This window comes from Doryrhamphus excisus, chromosome 8, assembly GCF_030265055.1.
Source record: "Doryrhamphus excisus isolate RoL2022-K1 chromosome 8, RoL_Dexc_1.0, whole genome shotgun sequence".
NCBI classification, from domain to species: Eukaryota; Metazoa; Chordata; class Actinopteri; order Syngnathiformes; family Syngnathidae; genus Doryrhamphus; species Doryrhamphus excisus.
This window is the reverse complement of record NC_080473.1, coordinates 21,319,769-21,340,178: the sequence shown is the minus strand read 5'-3', so window position 1 is coordinate 21,340,178 and position 20,410 is coordinate 21,319,769. Positions and strand designations below refer to the sequence as shown.

Genomic DNA, 20,410 nt, shown 5'->3' with positions numbered 1-20,410 from the left:
AGGAAAAAGATGCCTTGATGCCCCTGCGAACAAACGAAAGCAGAAACACCATGAAAGTGGTTCAAGCAAGGGACTCCAGGGTCCAGGACTCCAGCCTCCTACACAATCCTGAGTGTATAAAAGGCCGGGCAGGGAAAGGAAGGGTGCTTTTTTTGCAGCTGTAAGACCCGCTTACTTGTAGGTATACAGGGACTGCAGATAAGCTTGGATGTCTGTATTAGGTATTGTTGTCAGGAATAAACAACCTAGTTCTCATTCTAAGATTTTATTCGAAAACTACTTCGAGTCTTCGAGTTTTTTTTTTTAGCTTTCAGAGTCCATGATAAAGGTCTCAAAATTTGGCTGAAGCTCTGACACCAGGGCGTCCACAAAGTCCTCCATGGTGGGCCGACGTTGCAGCATACCTGTAACACAACACACAATACACACTCTATGAGTATGAAGTTTCTGCTTCAGGCTTTGTGGGTGTGTGTTCTTGTCTGAACCCTGGATGACTTTCAGTCCAAAATGCTTAAACGTGTCTCAAAAACCAAAAACAAAAACGCTGGCGGATAATAGAACACACACACACACACACACACACACGTGATCGCCATTAGACAGTTGACTACTGTTGTTGAGTAAACACGAGTGCACCATTTGTGTGTGTGTGTGTGTGTGTGTGTGTGTGTGTGTGTGTTTTGGAAGTCAGCTCATGCGAGCACGACTCCCTTTGCTCACTTTACACTTCAGTTGGACGCTCGCTTTGAAGTCGCTCCCTTTCCCCTTGTGGACCTGCCAATGTAAATAGGCGCTCCGAGAAAACCCACCCCCCTCCCCCATGCGGGTCCCTCACACACACACACACACACACACACACACACATATGTCTGCAAAAACACGCATGACTGCAGATGCAAAAAGGTTCACAGAGTGAATTTTACACACAAATTGGATATTAGAGCAGAAAAGTGGCAACCGTCTCATTTTACAGAGCCGACACCCCACCCAGTCCTACGGCTACAACATGATACGCAACGTCGGGGCCTCTGACACGCCATGACGGTTACACGGGATCCCTTGGATCCCTAGGGAACAAGGAATCCACGTGAGAAGCATCCTCAATGATCTCCTTAACCCTTCGATGCACGAGTGACTGGACCCTCCACTCTTCCATAAGTGGATCAAAAATCACCCATACTAGAATCAATGCCTTTTTAGGACAATTTTTCCATTTTGGTTAGGAATAATCACTTGTATGATATTTAGTATTATATTTAGGACCACACAAGAATGATTTCATGTTAGAAACATCTTCATTTTTCACTTTTTTACATCTTTGAAAAAGAAAATGACCCCGTACAACAATAGAAAATGGGAGGATCCATTGTGTGTTGCATAAAGGGAAGTTAAAAATGTCAATGGCATGATATCAAAAATATGTTTTTTGAGGAATACCTGGAATATGAAATGATAAAAAATTTTCATTACAAAAATATTCCAACAAAACAACTTGACCGGGTCATTTTTGACCCACTTATGGAAGGTTGGGGTAGTAACACAAAAACTAAAATTTCTTAAAATGTATAAAATATAAGTTAAAAATGTGAACGGCATGATATCAAAAACATGTTTTTTGAGGAATACCTGGAATATGAAATGACAATTTTTTTTCATTACGAAGATATTTCAAGAAAACAACCTGACCGGGTCATTTTTGACCCACTTATGGAAGGTTGGGGTAGTAACACAAAAACTAAAATTTCTTAAAATGTATAAAAGGTAAGTTAAAAATGTGAACGGCATTATATCAAAATTATGATTTTTGAGGAATACCTGGAATATGAAATGATAAAAAATTTTCATTACAAAGATATTTCAAGAAAACAACCTGACCGGGTCATTTTTGACCCACTTATGGAAGATTTCTTAAAATTTCTTAAAATGTATAAAAGGTAAGTTAAAAATGTGAATGGCATGATATCAAAAACATGTTTTTTTAGGAATACCTGGAATATGAAATGATAAAAAAATTTTCATTACAAAGATATTTCAAGAAAACAACCTGACCGGGTCATTTTTGACCCACTTATGGAAAGTTGGGGTAGTAACACAAAAACTAAAATTTCTTAAAATGTATAAAAGATAAGTTAAAAATGTGACTGGCATGATATCAAAAATATGTTGCCAAATAGAATTTATGGCAAATAACTACAAAATATACATAAATAACATAAATAACAAAAACATATTTAGTGGTGAAAATTGCTGTTAGTGTCGAGTTTCTGTCAAACTTATTTGAACGTTCCTGAGAAATGTTTCCAAGCCCAACGTCCCAAGTCCTCTGGGCTTGGCCGTACTCCCGTTCTTTCATAATCGTTTCGTTGGGGGCATTTGGAGACTTGCAAGTCAATCCAAGCATGCAGTAACTTGAGCTGTGGCCTCAGTACTCAGTACATCTACTACATTGTACTTTTAGATTATGTACATTATGTAACACCAACAGTATTGACTAGCGTTTTGGGTGCTAGTCAAGAAGTAGCCATCTTGAGCTACCTGGTCATCATCTTTTGAAGCTACCTCCATCAGAGCTGCAGGATTTGCAATGGCGCCATTGAGACGCCGTTTCCTCAAACCGCACTTTAGGAGAAGCGTGGAAAAAGTGACAAGACGTTGGCCACACGGCGTAGTTCCCTGAGGGGCGCCCTCTTTTAAAAGGACGCACCCTCGACACTCCCTTTTTATACTGCTGTGGGAAAGCTCTTGACAATCATGGCGGAGAGAATCAAGTGTTTGGCAATTTGCGTCATTATCACGGAAAGACTACTTTGTTTCTGGGCTGGTATTCCCACAAGAATATTCCCATTACGTGTTCATGACTTATGATCTATGTTATGGGAATGGGAATGGTTTGATTTCATTTGAACATGCATCAGATTCCAATTGAGTGCATCCCATAATCAGTTCCCAGTTCCACATGTCCAAAAGGAGTAGGAAGAAGCAAAGCTTATTAAATCCTACCCCTCCATCTGGTACTTTTACAATCACTAACTGTTACAATTGTTCACTTCCTGCTTTCCTAATATAGTTTAAGGTTTTTTAAATGAAATTAAAATTAAAATTAAAATTAAAATTAAAATTAAAATTAAAATTAATTAGGAAAGCACTTCCTGCTTTCTTAATATAGTTTAGGGCTTTTTAATTAAATTAAATTAAATTAAACTATATTAAGAAAGCAGGAAGTGTTTTCTTAATTAAATTTAATTAATTTTAAATTAAATTAAATTAAAAAACCTTAAACTATATTAAGAAAGCAGGAAGTGCTTTCTTAATTAAATTTAATTAATTTGAAATTAAATCAAATCAAATTACATTAAAAAACCTTAAACTATATTAAGAAAGCAGGAAGTGCTTTCTTAATTAAATTTAATTAATTTTAAACTAAATAAATTAAATTAAATTAAAAAACCTTAAACTATATTAAGAAAGCAGGAAGTGCTTTCTTAATTAAATTTAATTAATTTTAAATTAAATTAAAAAAACCTTAAACTATATTAAGAAAGCAGGAAGTGCTTTCTTAATTAATTTTAATTAATTTTAAATCAAATCAAATTAAATTAAATCCAGCTGGGATAGGCTCCAGCTTGTGTGTCTCAGGTTTGAATTTCAGCATCTCATGTCATTTCGTTTTATGTTATTTTATGTTATTTTAATTACATTGTGTTCAATTCAACATTCTTAGGAAATCAAAATGTGTTCAATGAACGCGTTCTTTTGAAAATCGTTCAAGTCCAACACCCAAACGGTTCAAGTCCAACACCCAAACGGTTCTCACACACGCAAAATCAGTATGTGGGACTCGTCCTCTTCAAACACAGACAGTGAAACGAACGACCTGAGCGCATTTAGCATTTAGGCTCTGTTGTTCCAAAACATGTTGAAAGAGCATCTATTAAAATTCATTAATGTCGCCATTATTTGGGAGCGGGCAAATCTCTTGTGGAGAAGAAGCTGGAGAGGTGTGTGGAACTGCTAAACACGAGAGTGGAGAAGAAGCTGGAGAGGTGTGTTGAACTGCTAAACACGAGAGTGGAGAAGAAGCTGGAGAGGTGTGTGGAACTGCTAAACACGAGAGTGGAGAAGAAGCTGGAGAGGTGTGTGGAACTGCTAAACACGAGAGTGGAGAAGAAGCTGGAGAGGTGTGTGGAACTGCTAAACACGAGAGTCCACACCCTGGATGCCCCACCTGGAAATGTGGACAACTAATGACTTCAATTGCTAAACCTGACTAACAGCCGTGGGGCGTTTATGGACCTAACTGACACTTGTTTTTATCATCATGTACACTTTCACCATACACACGCAGTACTTATACCACAAACATTGCTGTACTTTTTCATTATATTGAGTATTGAGCGAGCGCCATTATTTGTTGGTCATCTTTCCGTTTACATGGACCCAAATATTCCAATTCCATTGGTGTTATTTTGCTCAAAGGGAAAGAATGGAACCTTTGTATACACCTCATTCCCAAAGTGCCAATCCCAATGGATATATAATGGGATTCCCAGGGGTGGAATATTCCATTAAACATTTGTTTAATAATTTAATAATAAATAAAAATTAATTTGTTCATTTGTTTTTTGATTTGCTTATTTATTTTTCCATCTTATTTTGTGTTGAAAAATAAAAATTAACATTAAACATTTCATAATTTAATAATAAATAAAAATCAATTTGTTCATTTGTTTCATGATTTGCTTATTTATTTTTCCATCTTATTTTGTGTTGAAAAATAAAAATTAACATGAAACATTTGTTTAATAATTTAATAATAAATACAAATTAATTTGTTCATTTGTTTTTTGATTTGCTTATTTATTTTTCCATCTTATTTTGTGTTGAAAAATAAAAATTAACATTAAACATTTCATAATTTAATAATAAATAAAAATTAATTTGTTCATTTTTTTCATGATTTGCTTATTTATTTTTCCATCTTATTTTGTGTTGAAAAATAAAAATTAACATGAAACATTTATTTAATAGTTTAATAATAAATAAAAATTAACTTGTTAATTTGTTTCACTTGTTTTTTGATGTGCTTATTTATTTTTCCATCTTATTTTGTGTCAAAAAATAAAAATTAAACATTTATTTAATAATTAAATAATAAATAAAAATTAATTTATAATAATTTATAATAATTATAATTTAATGTTTTATCAGAGCTTTTGCAAAGAACCAAAGCACTGAAAAAGTGGAGGGTATAGCAGAAGCATTGAAGACTATTATATTATATATATATATATGTATTTATTCATATTTAATATAATTCATATTTATTAATATTTTTATTTTTTTCTTATATATATATATATTTTTTTTTATTTTATTATATAGATATTATATTATTAAGAGATTGGAATATTCCTTTCCATGTATACCATTGCTTTCGGAAAGGTGATTGGGAAAGAGAAAAACTCCTCATGTAAACGTGGCTAGCGATGAAGTGTGTGTTACCTTCCACCATCAGCATTGGCTCCTTGGCTCCTCCGTGGGCTAGCATCTCTCGACGGTAACGCTCACCCATGTCCCTATAAAAACACACACACACACACACACACACACACACACACACACACACACACAGCAATGAGGAAATGAGCCTTCACCAACATGTCTGCAAAACTGCAGTCTCACCTATTTAAAGGATCCTGAAGGAAGCACTGCTTCCACACCATGGAGGCCACAGCTCTGGACATGAGGTATGAATAGTATTTGGCCCCGTAACCAATCAGATGGCTGAATCTCAGCTGCCAGGCCTGTGCAGAACATAAGACATTCCACTAAAACAAGTGGTTTTATTCACATGTTTCTTCTCCTCTTTTACTTGATTTGATGATTTTATTGTTAGATTTTTCTCCAATAACGCTGACACATGCTAACAAAACATTTCATTCATTCATTCATTTTATACCGCTTTTCCTCACGAGGGTCGCGGGGGGTGCTGGAGCCTATCCCAGCTGTCTTCAGGCGAGAGGCGGGGTACACCCTGGACTGGTCGCCAGCCAATCACAGCGCACATATTGACAAACAACCATTTTTTTTAATTAATTTTAATAATTTTTATTTAATTTTTTATTTTTATAATTTTTTATTTTTTAAATTTTTTATTTTAATTTTTAATTTAATTTTTTTTTGCAGCCCAGGACATTCATTCATTCATTCATTTTCTACTGCTTTTTCCTCATAAGGGTCGCAGGGGTGCTGGAACCTATCCCAGCTGTCGTCAGGCGAGAGGCGGGGTAATCACAGGGCACATATAGACAAACAACAATTTTTTTAAATTAATTTAAATAATTTGTATTAAATTTAATTAAATTTAATTAAATTTAATTACATTTAATTAAATTTAATTTATTTTATTTTCATGTAATTTAATGTAATTTAATGTAATTTAATGTAATTTAATGTAATTTAATGTAATTTAATGTAATTTAATGTAATTTATTTTATTTTATTTTAATTTCATTTTATTTTATGTTAATTTAATTTAATTTAATTTATTTTATTTTATTTTAATTTAATTATTTTAATTTAATTTTTATTTTATTTATTTTATTACTTTTTTTGTCACACCCACATTCATACCTATGGACAATTTGGAGTGGCTAATTAACCTAGCATGTTTTTGGAATGTGGGAGGAAACCGGAGTACCCGCAGAAAACCCACGCATGCACGGGGAGAACATGCAAACTCCACACAGAGATAACCGAGGGTGGAATTGAACCCTGGTCTCCTAACTGTAAGGTCTGCGCACTAACCACTCCATCACCGTGCAGCCCAGGACAAAACATTGAAATTCCCAAATAGTAGGAATCCTGTCTGTCTGCAGTCGCCTGAGGGTTCTTTCTCCACGGATCTCCTATGATCTCCACTAGTGGGAACTTCTGGGGAATTCAGTCACTTTGGAAAGATAGACTAAGACAGCAGCTGCCACGGTTTAAAAAAACAAAAACACATTAAAGGCTGTGGACCATCATAATGATTTGTAGTACTACAGTACTTTTATCAAAGATTCTTCACTCAGAAAATTGGGAACACTTGTACATGAAAAATGATTGTATCTATGTACTAATAAGGAGAAGGGGAGAAAAACAAGTTGACTATGTGGTTGGTGTTCATCCGATTCCTTTCTAATCTACACACACACACACACACACACACACACGTCAGAATGTTTAGAATACGTCTCTCTGTGACTTATTGGCTATGCTAGTGTTTACTTAGCTGAAGACGCCAGTCCTGAGAGGTGTTTCTACAACAGGGGTCTCAAACTCAATTTACTTGGGGGCCACTGGAGCTCGGGTCTGGGTGAGACTGGGCCGCATCAGGTTTTACAAAAAAAAAAAAAAAAAACGCATTTATTTAAAAAAAAAAAATTTTTTAACTTTGCTTTGGTTCCAGTTTTCTACAATAAAAGCTCTGATAAATAATTCCACTGTTCTCAAAATTATTAATTTTTATTTTTCTGCACAAAATAAGATGAAAAATAAATAAACAAATCAAGAATAAAGAAAATCAATTAATCAGTAATAAATAAATATAATAATAATAATAAAAAGTTAAGAAAGCACATATAGTTGGTGGGTAGACAAATGATTTTTTTCATATTAAAATGAACAAAGCATTATTAGAGCCCTGTAGACATGACAAAACACGACTATAGTCACATTTATACTCTTTTTATTTACAACATATTGCGCAACTGCCGGGTCTTGAGACACATGCTAACTCGCAAACTAGAGAGCTAGCCACCTAAACGGTAGCCTTCAAGTTATTTCCTTTCAACTTAAATAGCCAAAAACTTACCACTTCCACACGGATAGGGAGGATAACTATTAACAGTTATTTAACCTTTAACATGAACATGAATCAAACGTAATCATTTTTTCTGGGTACATGATACCATACAGCGTGTTTGAGACCCCTGTTCTACAAGGATGGACCGATGTAAGGTCAGTTGTGTTATTGGAAGGGTTTCACTTTCACTTCATTGTCACTTTCTGTGAAGCAATGCTGTTGGGTTCCAGTGGCGATTTAGCATTGGAAGACGTGGCAGACAAAAAAGTATTTTCTTTACCACACCCATTTTATATGAAAAATTTATTTTTATTATTATTAAATTTATATTGACATTAATAATTAATAAATTATAACAATTAAATTAAATAATCAATAATAGTTAATAATTAATTAATGATATTGATAAATAAATAATTATATTAAATAATTGATTAATATTATATATTATTTATAAAATATAATATTATATAAATCAGGGGCCTCAAACTAGTGTCTGCGGGACACATTTGGCCCGCGGACCACATGTTTGAGGCCCCCGCCTTGATATGAAGTTTAATGTTAAAGTTTGATATGGATGCTGTATGGTATCATGTACCCAGAAAAAATGATTACGTTTGATTCATGTTCATGTTAAAGGTTAAATAACTGTTAATAGTTATCCTCCCTATCCGTGTGGAAGTGGTAAGTTTTTGGCTATTTAAGTTGAAAGGAAATAACTTGAAGGCTACCGTTTAGGTGGCTAGCTCTCTAGTTTGCGAGTTAGCATGTGTCTCAAGACCCTGCAGTTGCGCAATATGTTGTAAATAAAAAGAGTATAAATGTGACTATAGTCGTGTTTTGTCATGTCTACAGGGCTCTAATAATGCTTTGTTCATTTTAATATGAAAAAAATCATTTGTGTTTTATTATTTGCCGTTTATTATTATTATTATATTTATTTATTACTGATTGATTGATTTTCTTTATTCTTGATTTGTTTATTTTTCATCTTATTTTGTGTAGAAAAATAAAAATTAAGATATTTGAGAACAGTGGAATGTTTTATCAGAGCTTTTATTGTAGAAAATTGGAACCAAAGCACTGAAAAAGTTTTTTTCTGTTTTTAATAAATGCGTTTTTTTTTTTTTTGAAAACCTGATGCGGCCCAGCCTCACCCAGACCCTAGCTCCAGTGGCCCCCAAGTAAATTGACTTTGAGACCCCTGCTCTAGAGCAGTACAAGCTGAAACGTGGGCAGAAAAACGCTGACCAGGATAATAAAACCCGAGCAAAGACACAGCAGCTCTGTAATCTCTTTTCACGATGCAGATAATTATAGTCCTGAGCAAACGCTCCATGAAGGTCGTTCCCCATCTGCGTCATGACTTTGTTTTCGACTCCCCTTCTCCCTTCCTGGCTTCCTCCTCCCCCCCCCATTGCCCACAGGGGAAAAATACAGAGCTTTTTCTTTCATTCAAAGGGACCTGGAAGAACACTTTGAAATATTTCCCCCGGGGAGAACTCATTCAAAGGAGATCTCATCTTAGGGAAAATTTATAGTATAGCTTTAATCTTTTTACTGTGCTGGGACTGAAAAAGTCGATACAGCATCGGCGCTGTATAAATACACTAAGTCGACAGAAGTATTAAGAAAATGCAACTCTACCTGAAATGAATGCTAACCAAATACATTTTTCCCCAAATAAACAATGACACGGATAATATACATCTACAAGTTCATATATGGGCGGCACGGCGGTGATGGAGTGGTTAGTGCGCAGACCTCACAGCTAGGAGACCAGGGTTCAATTCCCACCCTCGGCCATCTCTGTGTGGAGTTTGCATGTTCTCCCCGTGCATGCGTGGGTTTTCTCCGGGTACTCCGGTTTCCTCCCACATTCCAAAAACATGCTAGGTTAATTAGCCACTCCAAATTGTCCATAGGTATGAATGTGAGTGTGAATGGTTGTTTGTCTATATGTGCCCTGTGATTGGCTGGCCACCAGTCCAGGGTGTACCCCGCCTCTCGCCCGAAGACAGCTGGGATAGGCTCCAGCACCCCCCGCGACCCTCGTGAGGAAAAGCGGTAGAAAATGAATGAATGAAGTTCATATATTACATGCGGAGTTCCCCAGGGGTCAACACTGGGACCAAAACTGTTCAACTTGTACGTCAATGATATCTCCAAAGTTACTAAAGACTTAAAGCTGATATGATTTGCAAATTATACTACTGCTTTTTGTTCCGTAGGGAGTACACACGAAATCACTACAAAGGTCAGAGAAGAAATGGTCCCACTAAAAAGATGCTTTGATGATAATAGATTGTCCTTGAACCTAAATAAAACTAAAATCATGCTGTTTGCTAACAGCAGAAAGGACACGCACCAGCAAATACAAATAGACGCTGTAGACATTGAAAGGGTGAAGGAAAATACATTTCTGGAGATCACAATAGATGAAAATATGAGCTGAACATGAACCTCATATTACAAATATACAACATAAATGTGGCCAGAAATATTTCAATATTTAACAAAGCAAAATTTGTTCTCAATCAGAAATCACTCCACACTCTTTATTGCTCTCTGGTTCTACCATATCTTACTTATTGTGTGGAAATATGGGCTAATAACTATAAAAGCAATCTTCACTGGCTAAATGTACTGCAAAAAAGGCCAGTAAGGATAATTCATAATGCCGCCTACAGAGAACATACTAACTCCTTATTTCTAAAATCACAAATACTTCAACTTGCTGATATAGTTCATCTTCAAACAGCTAAAATAATGCATAAGGCTAAAAATAAGCAATTAGCTAAAAATGTGCTATATATATATCACTATATTGACACTTACTATGGTACCCATTATGGCATTGTATGGTTGTATCACCTCGTACTTTGGTACGGGACAAAAAAAAAATAAATTAAAAACTAAAAAAAAAAATTATAAAAATTAATAAAATAATACTTCGGTATGGGACAAAAAAATTAAAATAAAAAAAATTAAAAAAACTTAAATCATATTAGGAAAGCAGGAAGTGAACAAATAAAACTAAAATCACACTGTTTGCTAACAGCAGAAAGGACACGCACCAGACAAAAAAAAAACAAACAAAAAAAAACCTTAAACCATATTAGGAAAGCAGGAAGTGAACAAATGTAACAGTTAGTGATTGTAAAAGTACCAGATGGAGGGGTAGGATTTAATAAGCTTTGCTTCTTCCTACTCCTTTTGGACATGTGGAACTGGGAACTGATTATGGGATGCACTCAATTGGAATCTGATGCATGTTCAAATGAAAAAGAAAACCTACTGTATTTGGTGTATAAGGCAAGCCGTAGAACTTCTGCTGCATCTCCTGTAGGATTTCAGTGGTAGAGCGATGTTGAGGTTTGCCGTGGTAAATCTGGTCCAGGGCAGCGTAGAAAATCTGTCAAGGGATAATAGATTGTATGCTTTAACCCTTCGATGCACGAGTGACTGGACCCTCCACTCTTCCATAAGTGGATCAAAAATCACCCATACTAGAATCAATGCCTTTTTAGGACAATTTTGCCATTTTGGTTAGGAATAATCACTTGTATGATATTTAGTATTATATTTAGGACCACACAAGAATGATTTCATGTTAGAAACATCTTCATTTTTCACTTTTTTACATCTTTGAAAAAGAAAATGACCCCGTACAACAATAGAAAATGGGAGGATCCATTGTGTGTTGCATAAAGGGAAGTTAAAAATGTCAATGGCATGATATCAAAAATATGTTTTTGGAGGAATACCTGGAATATGAAAAAAATTATGATATATATAATAAAAAATTAAAATTTTATTAAAAAATTTTAAAAATTTAAATTTTTAAAAAAATATTTAAAAAATTCATTATGAAGATATTTCAAGAAAACAACCTGACCGGGTCATTTTTGACCCACTTATGGAAGGTTGGGGTAGTAACACAAAAACTAAAATTTCTTAAAATGTATAAAAGGTAAGTTAAAAATGTGAATGACATGATATCAAAAACATGTTTTTTGAGAAATACCCGGAATATTAAAAAAATTATGATGTGATCAAAAATGTAAAAATGTAGAAATTAAAAAATGTAAAAATTAAAAAATTAAAAAATTTAATTAAATTTTTAAAAAAAATTTCATTACGAAGATATTTCAAGAAAACAACCTGACCGGGTCATTTTTGACCCACTAATGGAAGGTTGGGGTAGTAACACAAAAACTAAAATTTCTTAAAATGTATAAAAGGTAAGTTAAAAATGTGAATGTCATGATATCAAAAACATGTTTTTTGAGAAATACCTGGAATATGAAAAAAAATATGATGTGATTAAAAATTTAAAAAATTTAAAAAAAATTAAAAATTTAAAAACTTAAATTAAAATTTTTAAAAACATTTCATTACGAAGATATTCCAAGAAAACAACCTGACCGGGTCATTTTTGACCACTAAGGGTTAACAGTAGAGCGGGACGATATACCAACATTGATGTGGTAAAAAAACACTACGACACATTACTACTTTTGATTGACGGGTTGATTGGCATACCTGCAATTGCGTGTCTGCAGCGCCGCACATCTTCTTCGACTCACACAGACGAGCCACCATACTCTCAGGCAGAGGCTGTCAGGCGGAAAAAGCCATCACCGGTCATCATCATCATCATCAAAGTGAGAATTATGATTATGATTAGACACATTTCATGACGCCTTTTCCGAGTGTACCTGTCCGGTTTCATAATGGCGTGCAAACTGGTTGACGACTCGGTAGTCGGTGGCGAAGTACTCCATGAGGATGGAGGGCACTTCGGCAAAGTCGGTCGCACATCTGGTTCCTAGAGCGCGGACAAGACAATTAATATCGATTTATAGCTTTATTAAATATGCCGAGCGCACCCGTGACATGCTGGTAGCGAGTGCGTCCCAGCATGGAATGCATGGCATGGCCCATCTCGTGGAAGAGGTTCTCCATCATGCCGGGAGAGAGCAGCGTGGGCGCATTTCGAGTGGGATGCGGGAGGCTCAGCATCAGCACCACGATGGGCAGCTGATACTGGCCCGTTTCCTGGCACCGGCGACCTCCACGGATGGTGAAGTGACAATCCTGTATTTGGAGAAGATGGTGGCTTAGTAAGGGATCGTGACTTGATGGTAAAGTGTGCGTGTCCACCTGATTAGGTTTGTTTTGCCGGTGGAAGAAGTCGCAGTAAATGTATCCGAGTAAGCCCTCTGTTTCATGAACAACAGCCTGGAAAGACACACACAGGAAAAGAACAGTCAGAACATCAGCCAACACCTAATAAGTGGATGAGCAGCTATAGTGTCTTACCAGTTTACGGACATCATCGCTCCACACTTCTCCGGCGCTGGGGTGTTCGGACATGAGGGAAAGGCCGTAGAGCCGAGAGAAGAGGATGTTCAAGCCCTCCATGCAGGCCCCCAGGGAGAAGTAGGGGCTGTACAGACTGGGTTCGATGTTGTATCTTAACCAAAAAACACAACATGGTTACTCCTCATAACATTCTTGTGAATGCTGCCGTCATAGTAATCATCAGTAATCAGTAGTAATGATCATAATTAGGTGGAGCTACCAGACATGCAAATAGCAAAACAACCCTTCAGTCAATGCAAATTGTATATTCACAATACGATAATAATAATAATAACAATATTTCTAAAATCACAAATACTTAAACTTGCTGATATAGTTAATGGTATAGTTATGATAACCAATTAGCTAAAAGTGTCATCCAATAAATATGATCTCAGGGAAGAAGTACATTTGAAACACTTCTATGCTAGGACTATGTTAGCATTAGCATAACATTTCAGTATGTGGAATCAAACTATGGAATGGATTGAGTAAGGAAGTCAAACAATGCACAACGATGAGCCAATTCAAGAAACAATACAAATATATTACAATACAAAAATATTAAAAATTAATAACAAAATATTTAAAATACATAATATTACAAATTTATTTAAAAAATATTTAAAATAATACAAATTATTAAAAATTAATAAAAAATATTACACATATTAAAAAATTATTTGAAAATATTTTAAAATAATATGAATTATTAAAAATTACTAACAAAAATTATTAAAAATATTAAAAATTAATAAAAAAAAATATTTAAAATAATATTACAAAATATTAAAAAATAATACAAAAATACCAATTAATAAATAAATAGCTTCAATTATATTATGAAAGCAGAAAGTGAAGAAATGTAACAGTTACTGATTGTAAAAGTACCAGATGGAGGGGTAGGATTTAATAAGCTTTGCTTCTTCCTACTCCTTTTGGACATGTGGAACTGGGAACTGATTATGGGATGCACTCAATTGGAATCTGAGATGAGCCAATTCAAGAAACAATACAAGCAGTTGATGTTTGCTAAATACAAGGATGAAGACTCTTCAACCAGTCATTAAAATTAAAAGTAAAAAAACATCAAAAATTAATTTAAATAATATTAAAATTTAATTAATAAATATTAAAAATATTTTTTTTTTTAAAAAATCAATTAAAAATATTAAAAAAATAATAAAAAATTAATTTAAAAAAAATGAACGTAATAAATAAATAGCTTCAATTATATTATGAAAGCAGGAAGTGAACAAATGTAACAGTTAGTGATTGTAAAAGTACCAGATGGAGGGGTAGGATTTAATAAGCTTTGCTTCTTCCTACTCCTTTTGGACATGTGGAACTGGGAACTGATTATGGGATGCACTCAATTGGAATCTGATGCATGTTCAAATGAAATTAAATATTGTTGCTGTGTGGGTCAGGTCATCATGACCAGTCAGTATCATAAACGGCATAAAAACAGATACATATATGATTTGAGTTCTTATTTTTGTCATAATATAAAACAATATCAGTGGGTATATATTATTGGAGATCCCCGAGTCGACTTCCATCTAAACTAAATCAAAATTATATTATATATAATATTCGCAATGAAGATTATTCAGAGTCTCAGATTGGTGGTGAGAAAGTACAAACATGGCTGCCGAAAAATGGATGACGCCCTTCAATATATGCAACTGTAATAATATTTTGATGGTTATGTCAAAGCAAATTGAAATAAATATGAATAAAATAATAAAAATAAAATATTAGCCTGCATTACTTGGAAACACGGGAGTGGAATATTACCAAAACGACATGCTTCCTCAAGATGGCGGAAACTCACCTCTCGGCACGCAAGACTCCACTGAGGTAGGGGTGGTCCCACGGCATCAGCTCCTGTGTCAAAACACACATCACTTCCTGTATAGGTTGCAAGTACGTTGACGTGGTCATGACGGGAACACTTACAGAATTCCGAGGATTGAGTTTTTTCTTCATGTCTCGCATCATTTTGAAGTCCTTGGCTGTTCTGTGACAATGAGAGGAAAAAAAAAAAAACAAATATTGAAATATGTGTATTTCATTCATTTCAATCATTTCATGATTTGCAGTGATGTAGAACTGCAGTACATGATTCTGTACTATGAACTGCATACACATAGTATTCATGTACTGTACATTGCATGGGTAAATGAATACCTCACAGCGCTCATATTCCATCAATTCATTTTCTATGCCGCTTATCCTAGTCACAGGGTTATGCTGGAGCCTATCCTAGGGCACATATAGACAAACAAGCATTCCCACCCACATTCATACCTTTTTAACCTAATATTTACATTTTTAATATTTTTTAAAAAAATTTAAAAATTTTAAAAAATGTAAAATTTTTAAAAAATTTGAAAATTTTTACATTTTTAAAATTTTTTAAAAATTTGAAAATTTTTACATTTTTAAAAATTTTTTAAAAAAATTAAAATTTTTACATTTTAAATTTTTTTTTTTAAATTAAAATTTTTACATTTTTTTTTTAATTTTAAAATGTTTTTAAAAAATTAAAAAAAAATTTAAATTTTTTTAAATTTTTTAAAATTTAAAAAAAAAATTTGTCACACTCACATTCATACCTACAATTTGGAGTAGCCAATTAACCTAGCATGTTTTTGGAATGGGGGAGGCCGAAATGGTAACCACTTCACCACCGTGCGGCCCAGCATTCATATTATTCTCAGTTCTTTTCTGTCTGGGACTGGAATGTTTTCACCCCCCCCAATTTAACCCTCCTCTTATGTAAGGCCTCCTCTTGTATTGCATCAAGGCTTTTTGACTTTGTCAGGAAACTCTACTTCAACTAAATAAAAATAAAAAAATAATAATTTTTACTACATTCTAAAATGGTCTGGTTGAAATTATGACCACTGTATTGTTAGGGTCAGTTTTGACTATATTGACTATAAAGCAGGGGTCTCAAACATGCGGCCCGCGGGCCAAATGTGGCCCGCAGGACACTAGTTTGAGGCCCCCGCCTTGATATGAAAGTTTAAAGTTTGATATGGATGCTGTATGGTATCATGTACCCAGAAAAAATGATTACGTTTGATTCATGTTCATGTTAAAGGTTAAATAACTGTTAATAGTTATCCTCCCTGTCCGTGTGGAAGTGGTACGTTTTTGGCTATTTAAGTTGAAAGGAAATAACTTTGTTTGTATATTTTTCTTTAAGTTTTTGTCAATGTTGCAGTCCCAGACAGATTTTTCGGGAGGGCGTAGGGAGTGTACCTGTCGGATAGCTTGTTTGTCAACAACTGAAGAAAGCTCATCACCGTCTCTGCAAGGCACAAAATCATAATCATAACCACACATGAAATAAAACAACTTATAGTGCTTGTGTGTAAATAATTACTGTTTCACTTATGAAAGTGGCATATTAATTATTGTACGTTCTAATAATAGTAACGGGCGGGGTCGTGACTCAACCTGGTGTCGTTGCCATGGTTCCCTTCAGGGCTCTGTGTCCGTACGTGTCGTATCCAACTAGCCTGGCTAGCTTGTATCTGCATCTCAGAAGCTCCTCCAGACACTCCATCAGATCTGCGTTTGGGTAGAGGTAAATCCTGTAGGCGATTTCTCGAACCTGCAATAGCAAAAAAAAAAAAAAAACAGCTATGAGACAAAGGCGCCCCCTGCTGTGTAAGAGTAGAAATGTTGCATTCAAGTGCACAAACCAAATCATCAGGCGCGTCCGCGTGGAGTCCTCCGACTTGCACAAAGCTCCCTTCGCTAGCAAAGTGCAGGTGAAGATGCTCGGGGATGGAAGACCTGGCAATTCTGTTGGGCATGTGAGAGCCCACCAGGAACTCGTTGTTAAGATCTAAGAGCTTCACGTGGAGAGCAACCGCCTCTTTCCTCTGCGGAGAAGTGGGAAAAAAGATGACTGGTGTAATTCAGTTTTCCCAAGAAATAATCTTAACTACAAGAAAAACAAAAAATATCACCTTGTTAACAGTATCGTGATATATTGAGACATCATTTTAAATTAAAATTAAAATTAAATTAAATTAAATTAAATTAAATTAAATTAAATTAAATTAAATTAAATTAAATTAAATTAAATTAAATTAAATTAAATTAAATTAAATTAAATTAAATTAAATTAAATTAAATTAAATTAAATTAAATTAAATTAAATTAAATTAAATTAAATTAAATTAAATTAAATTAAATTAAATTAAATTAAATTAAATTTTTGGGAAATTTAAAGCTGGATGTTAAAGCTTTATTAATCCAAATGCTACGCTTTCAGTTTTTACAGAGGAATGTTTGTGATACAGCATAACAAATAAAATAAAATAAAATGTAATTTAATGTAATTTAATTTAAAGCTGGATGTTAAAACTTTATTAATAACTTAACTAATAGAATGTCAACATTTGAGCAGGATCTTGAGACATCATTTAAAATAAAATAAAATAAAATAAAATAAAATCTTTTGTAAATTTAAAGCTGGATGTTAAAGCTTTATTTATCCAAATGCTACGCTTTAAGTTTTTACAGAGGAAAGTTTGTGATACAGCATAACAAATAAAATAAATTAAAATTAAAATTAAAATTAAAATTAAAATTAAAATTAAAATTAAAATTAAAATAATACTTTTGTAAATTTAAAGCTGGATGTTAAAGCTTTATTTATCCAAATGCTACACTTTAAGTTTTTACAGAGGAAAGTTTGTGATACAGCATAACAAATTAAATTAAATTAAATTAAATTAAATTAAATTAAATTAAATTAAATTAAATTAAATTAAATTAAATTAAATTAAATTAAATTAAATTAAATTAAATTAAATTATTTGTAAATTTAAAGCTGGATGTTAAAGCTTTATTTATCCAAATGCTACACTTTAAGTTTTTTACAGGGGAAAGTTTGTGATACAGCATAAAAAATTAAATTAAATTAAGTTAAATTAAAAATTAAATTACAGCATATTAAATTAAATTAAATTATTTTATTTTATTGCTGGTATAATTCAGTTTTCTCAAGAAATAATCTTTAACTACAAGAATGAGGAAAAAGCGGTAGAAAATGAATGAATGAATGAAAAACAAAAAAATATCGCCTTGTTAAGAGTATCGTGATATATCGTATTGTGAGCCTAGTATCGTGATACGTCTCGTATGGCCACATTCTTTCCAATACACACCCCTACTCCAGAATAGAACATTTCTCCACGTCCAACAAGTCTCTCACCAGCTTCTCATCCAGGTGAATCCCGCTGATTTCAAAGTCAAACATGAACAACTCTGCCACTCTCCTACAAAAGAAAGAACAGTGATTCCACACGTTTCATGAATTGGTGAATTCAAGGTAAGAAAGGAACGGGAAGCTCACCTTGTGTCCGGATCCAGCTGAGCCACAACGTCTGGGTCATCCAGCAAATTCTTCAAACTCTTGCAGAGCTCCACATTTGTATTTAATCTGAAACACAGACATGGAAATGTCGGCTATGACCGATCACAATTTTGATGGCATGATGACTGACTTCTCCACGACTGTGCCGATCTCAATGCAGGTTTTCTCCGCGGCGTCACGGTACGCCGGATCCGGATGTGCAACTTTGATAAAATCTGCCTGGATTATGGTGGAAAAGAAACAATATGAATGTAAATGTCAGGCAGACAATGAACAAACTAGACAAACTGAACTTACCAGGTCTGCCACTTTACAAAGTCCATCTGAGAGCTGGTCAAAAGCTGCGATAGTGTCAACTCCAGGTGTGCAAGAACATGCTTTCTCAACCAGGAGTTGTGTTTTTTCTAGAGCTTTGTTTGTAGCCACTTGGAAGCCTGATGGGGAACTCAGCTCCGGTACTCCAAACAAACCCTGCAGTCACACAACCATGTTTAACTTGACTTACATTAGTATTTATCAAACATTATATATATATAATGACAGCTTCGAGAAGTTAATACTGACCACGTTTTTCTCGAACAGGTCCAGTCTCTTGTGGGGTCTGGCATTGAAAGCAGCACCAACCGGTGACCATGTTGTAACACTCCTGCGCAAGTAGGTCCACAAACATCTCGGCTTTACAGAAGAAAACAACCTTTTACTAGCAGACATCTTCCTGTTGTCCGGTTAGTCAACTGCTGTTACTGATTCTACTTCTTGATGTTGTGGATGCTGACAGAGGACATGCTAACCATGAGCTTCTATGCTAGCTTAGTAGCGTTAAGCGTCAGGCGTCAGGCCAATTTATCGAAATGTATACATATTTCCCCGGTAAGAAATTATTCGTGGTTAAACTAGGATGAATCGCAGAATGTACTGTATAATCTGCTGCATGAGGCGGTAGTCACTTTTAGAAATGTAATTAATTGAGTAAAAGCTTCCGTGCCGAAAGTGCGACAAACTAAATTAGACTGTTAGACGCATTTTGACGTCACGAAAATGCGACGCCGGTCTTCACAATAAACAAACCCACATGCACGGATGCAGAATATGGCAGATATTGAGTTAAAACAGCAGAATTATAACGACATGTGGTTACTGACAATAGGATTTATCAGCAAAACAATACGCGATATATAAATACATACGCCCTATGTATTTTGACTGCAGATGTTGTCATATATGTGGCTACCAGGAAATTAAGTAAATTCAGCTGACTCTTAAGACGCACATTTGCCCCAATCTTGGCGTGCTGTAGCCCGTGTTTCAGTTAAAAATGTATACCTATTTCCCGGGTAGGAAATTATTCGTGGTTAAACCAGGATGAATCGCAGAATATACTGTATAATCTGCGGCATGATGCGGTAGTCACATTTAGAAATGTAATTAATTGAGTAAAAACTTCCGTGTCGAAAGTGCGACAAACTAAATTAGACGGTTACGCATTTGGACGTCACGAAATGCGACGCCGGTCTTCACAATAAACAAACCCGCCTATGCACGTGTGAGAATATATTTGGGGATATGTAACATTTAACACAACATGGCAGATATTATTACTGAATTATAACGGTATGTGGTTACTGACAATAGGATATATCAGCAAAACAATACGCGATATATAAATACATACGCCCTATGTATTATGACTGCATATGTTGTCATGTATGTGGCTACCAGGAAATTAAGTAAATTCAGCTGACTCTTAAGACGTTCATTTGTACTAACCTTGGCGCGCTGTAGCCCGTGTTTCA

General features: G+C 34.4%; 1 protein-coding gene across 1 annotated transcript; it reads right to left on the bottom strand.

Annotated features, from left to right (window-relative positions):
* Window positions 1–249: 249 nt before the first annotated feature.
* Window positions 250–19,646, bottom strand: LOC131134240 (mitochondrial intermediate peptidase-like). The gene is made up of 19 exons (XM_058079289.1): window positions 19,182–19,646; window positions 18,915–19,088; window positions 18,748–18,836; window positions 18,597–18,683; window positions 18,456–18,519; window positions 16,933–17,115; window positions 16,685–16,841; window positions 16,487–16,535; window positions 15,176–15,236; window positions 15,051–15,103; window positions 13,172–13,325; window positions 13,013–13,090; window positions 12,739–12,946; window positions 12,568–12,677; window positions 12,392–12,466; window positions 11,145–11,261; window positions 5,683–5,804; window positions 5,503–5,576; window positions 250–404 (listed from the first exon to the last, which is right to left on the bottom strand). Exons 1-19 carry the CDS (start codon window positions 19,326–19,328, stop codon window positions 304–306), a joined length of 2,103 nt encoding a protein of 700 aa, XP_057935272.1. The 5' UTR covers window positions 19,329–19,646; the 3' UTR covers window positions 250–303.
* Between the last annotated feature and the right edge of the window lie 764 nt (window positions 19,647–20,410).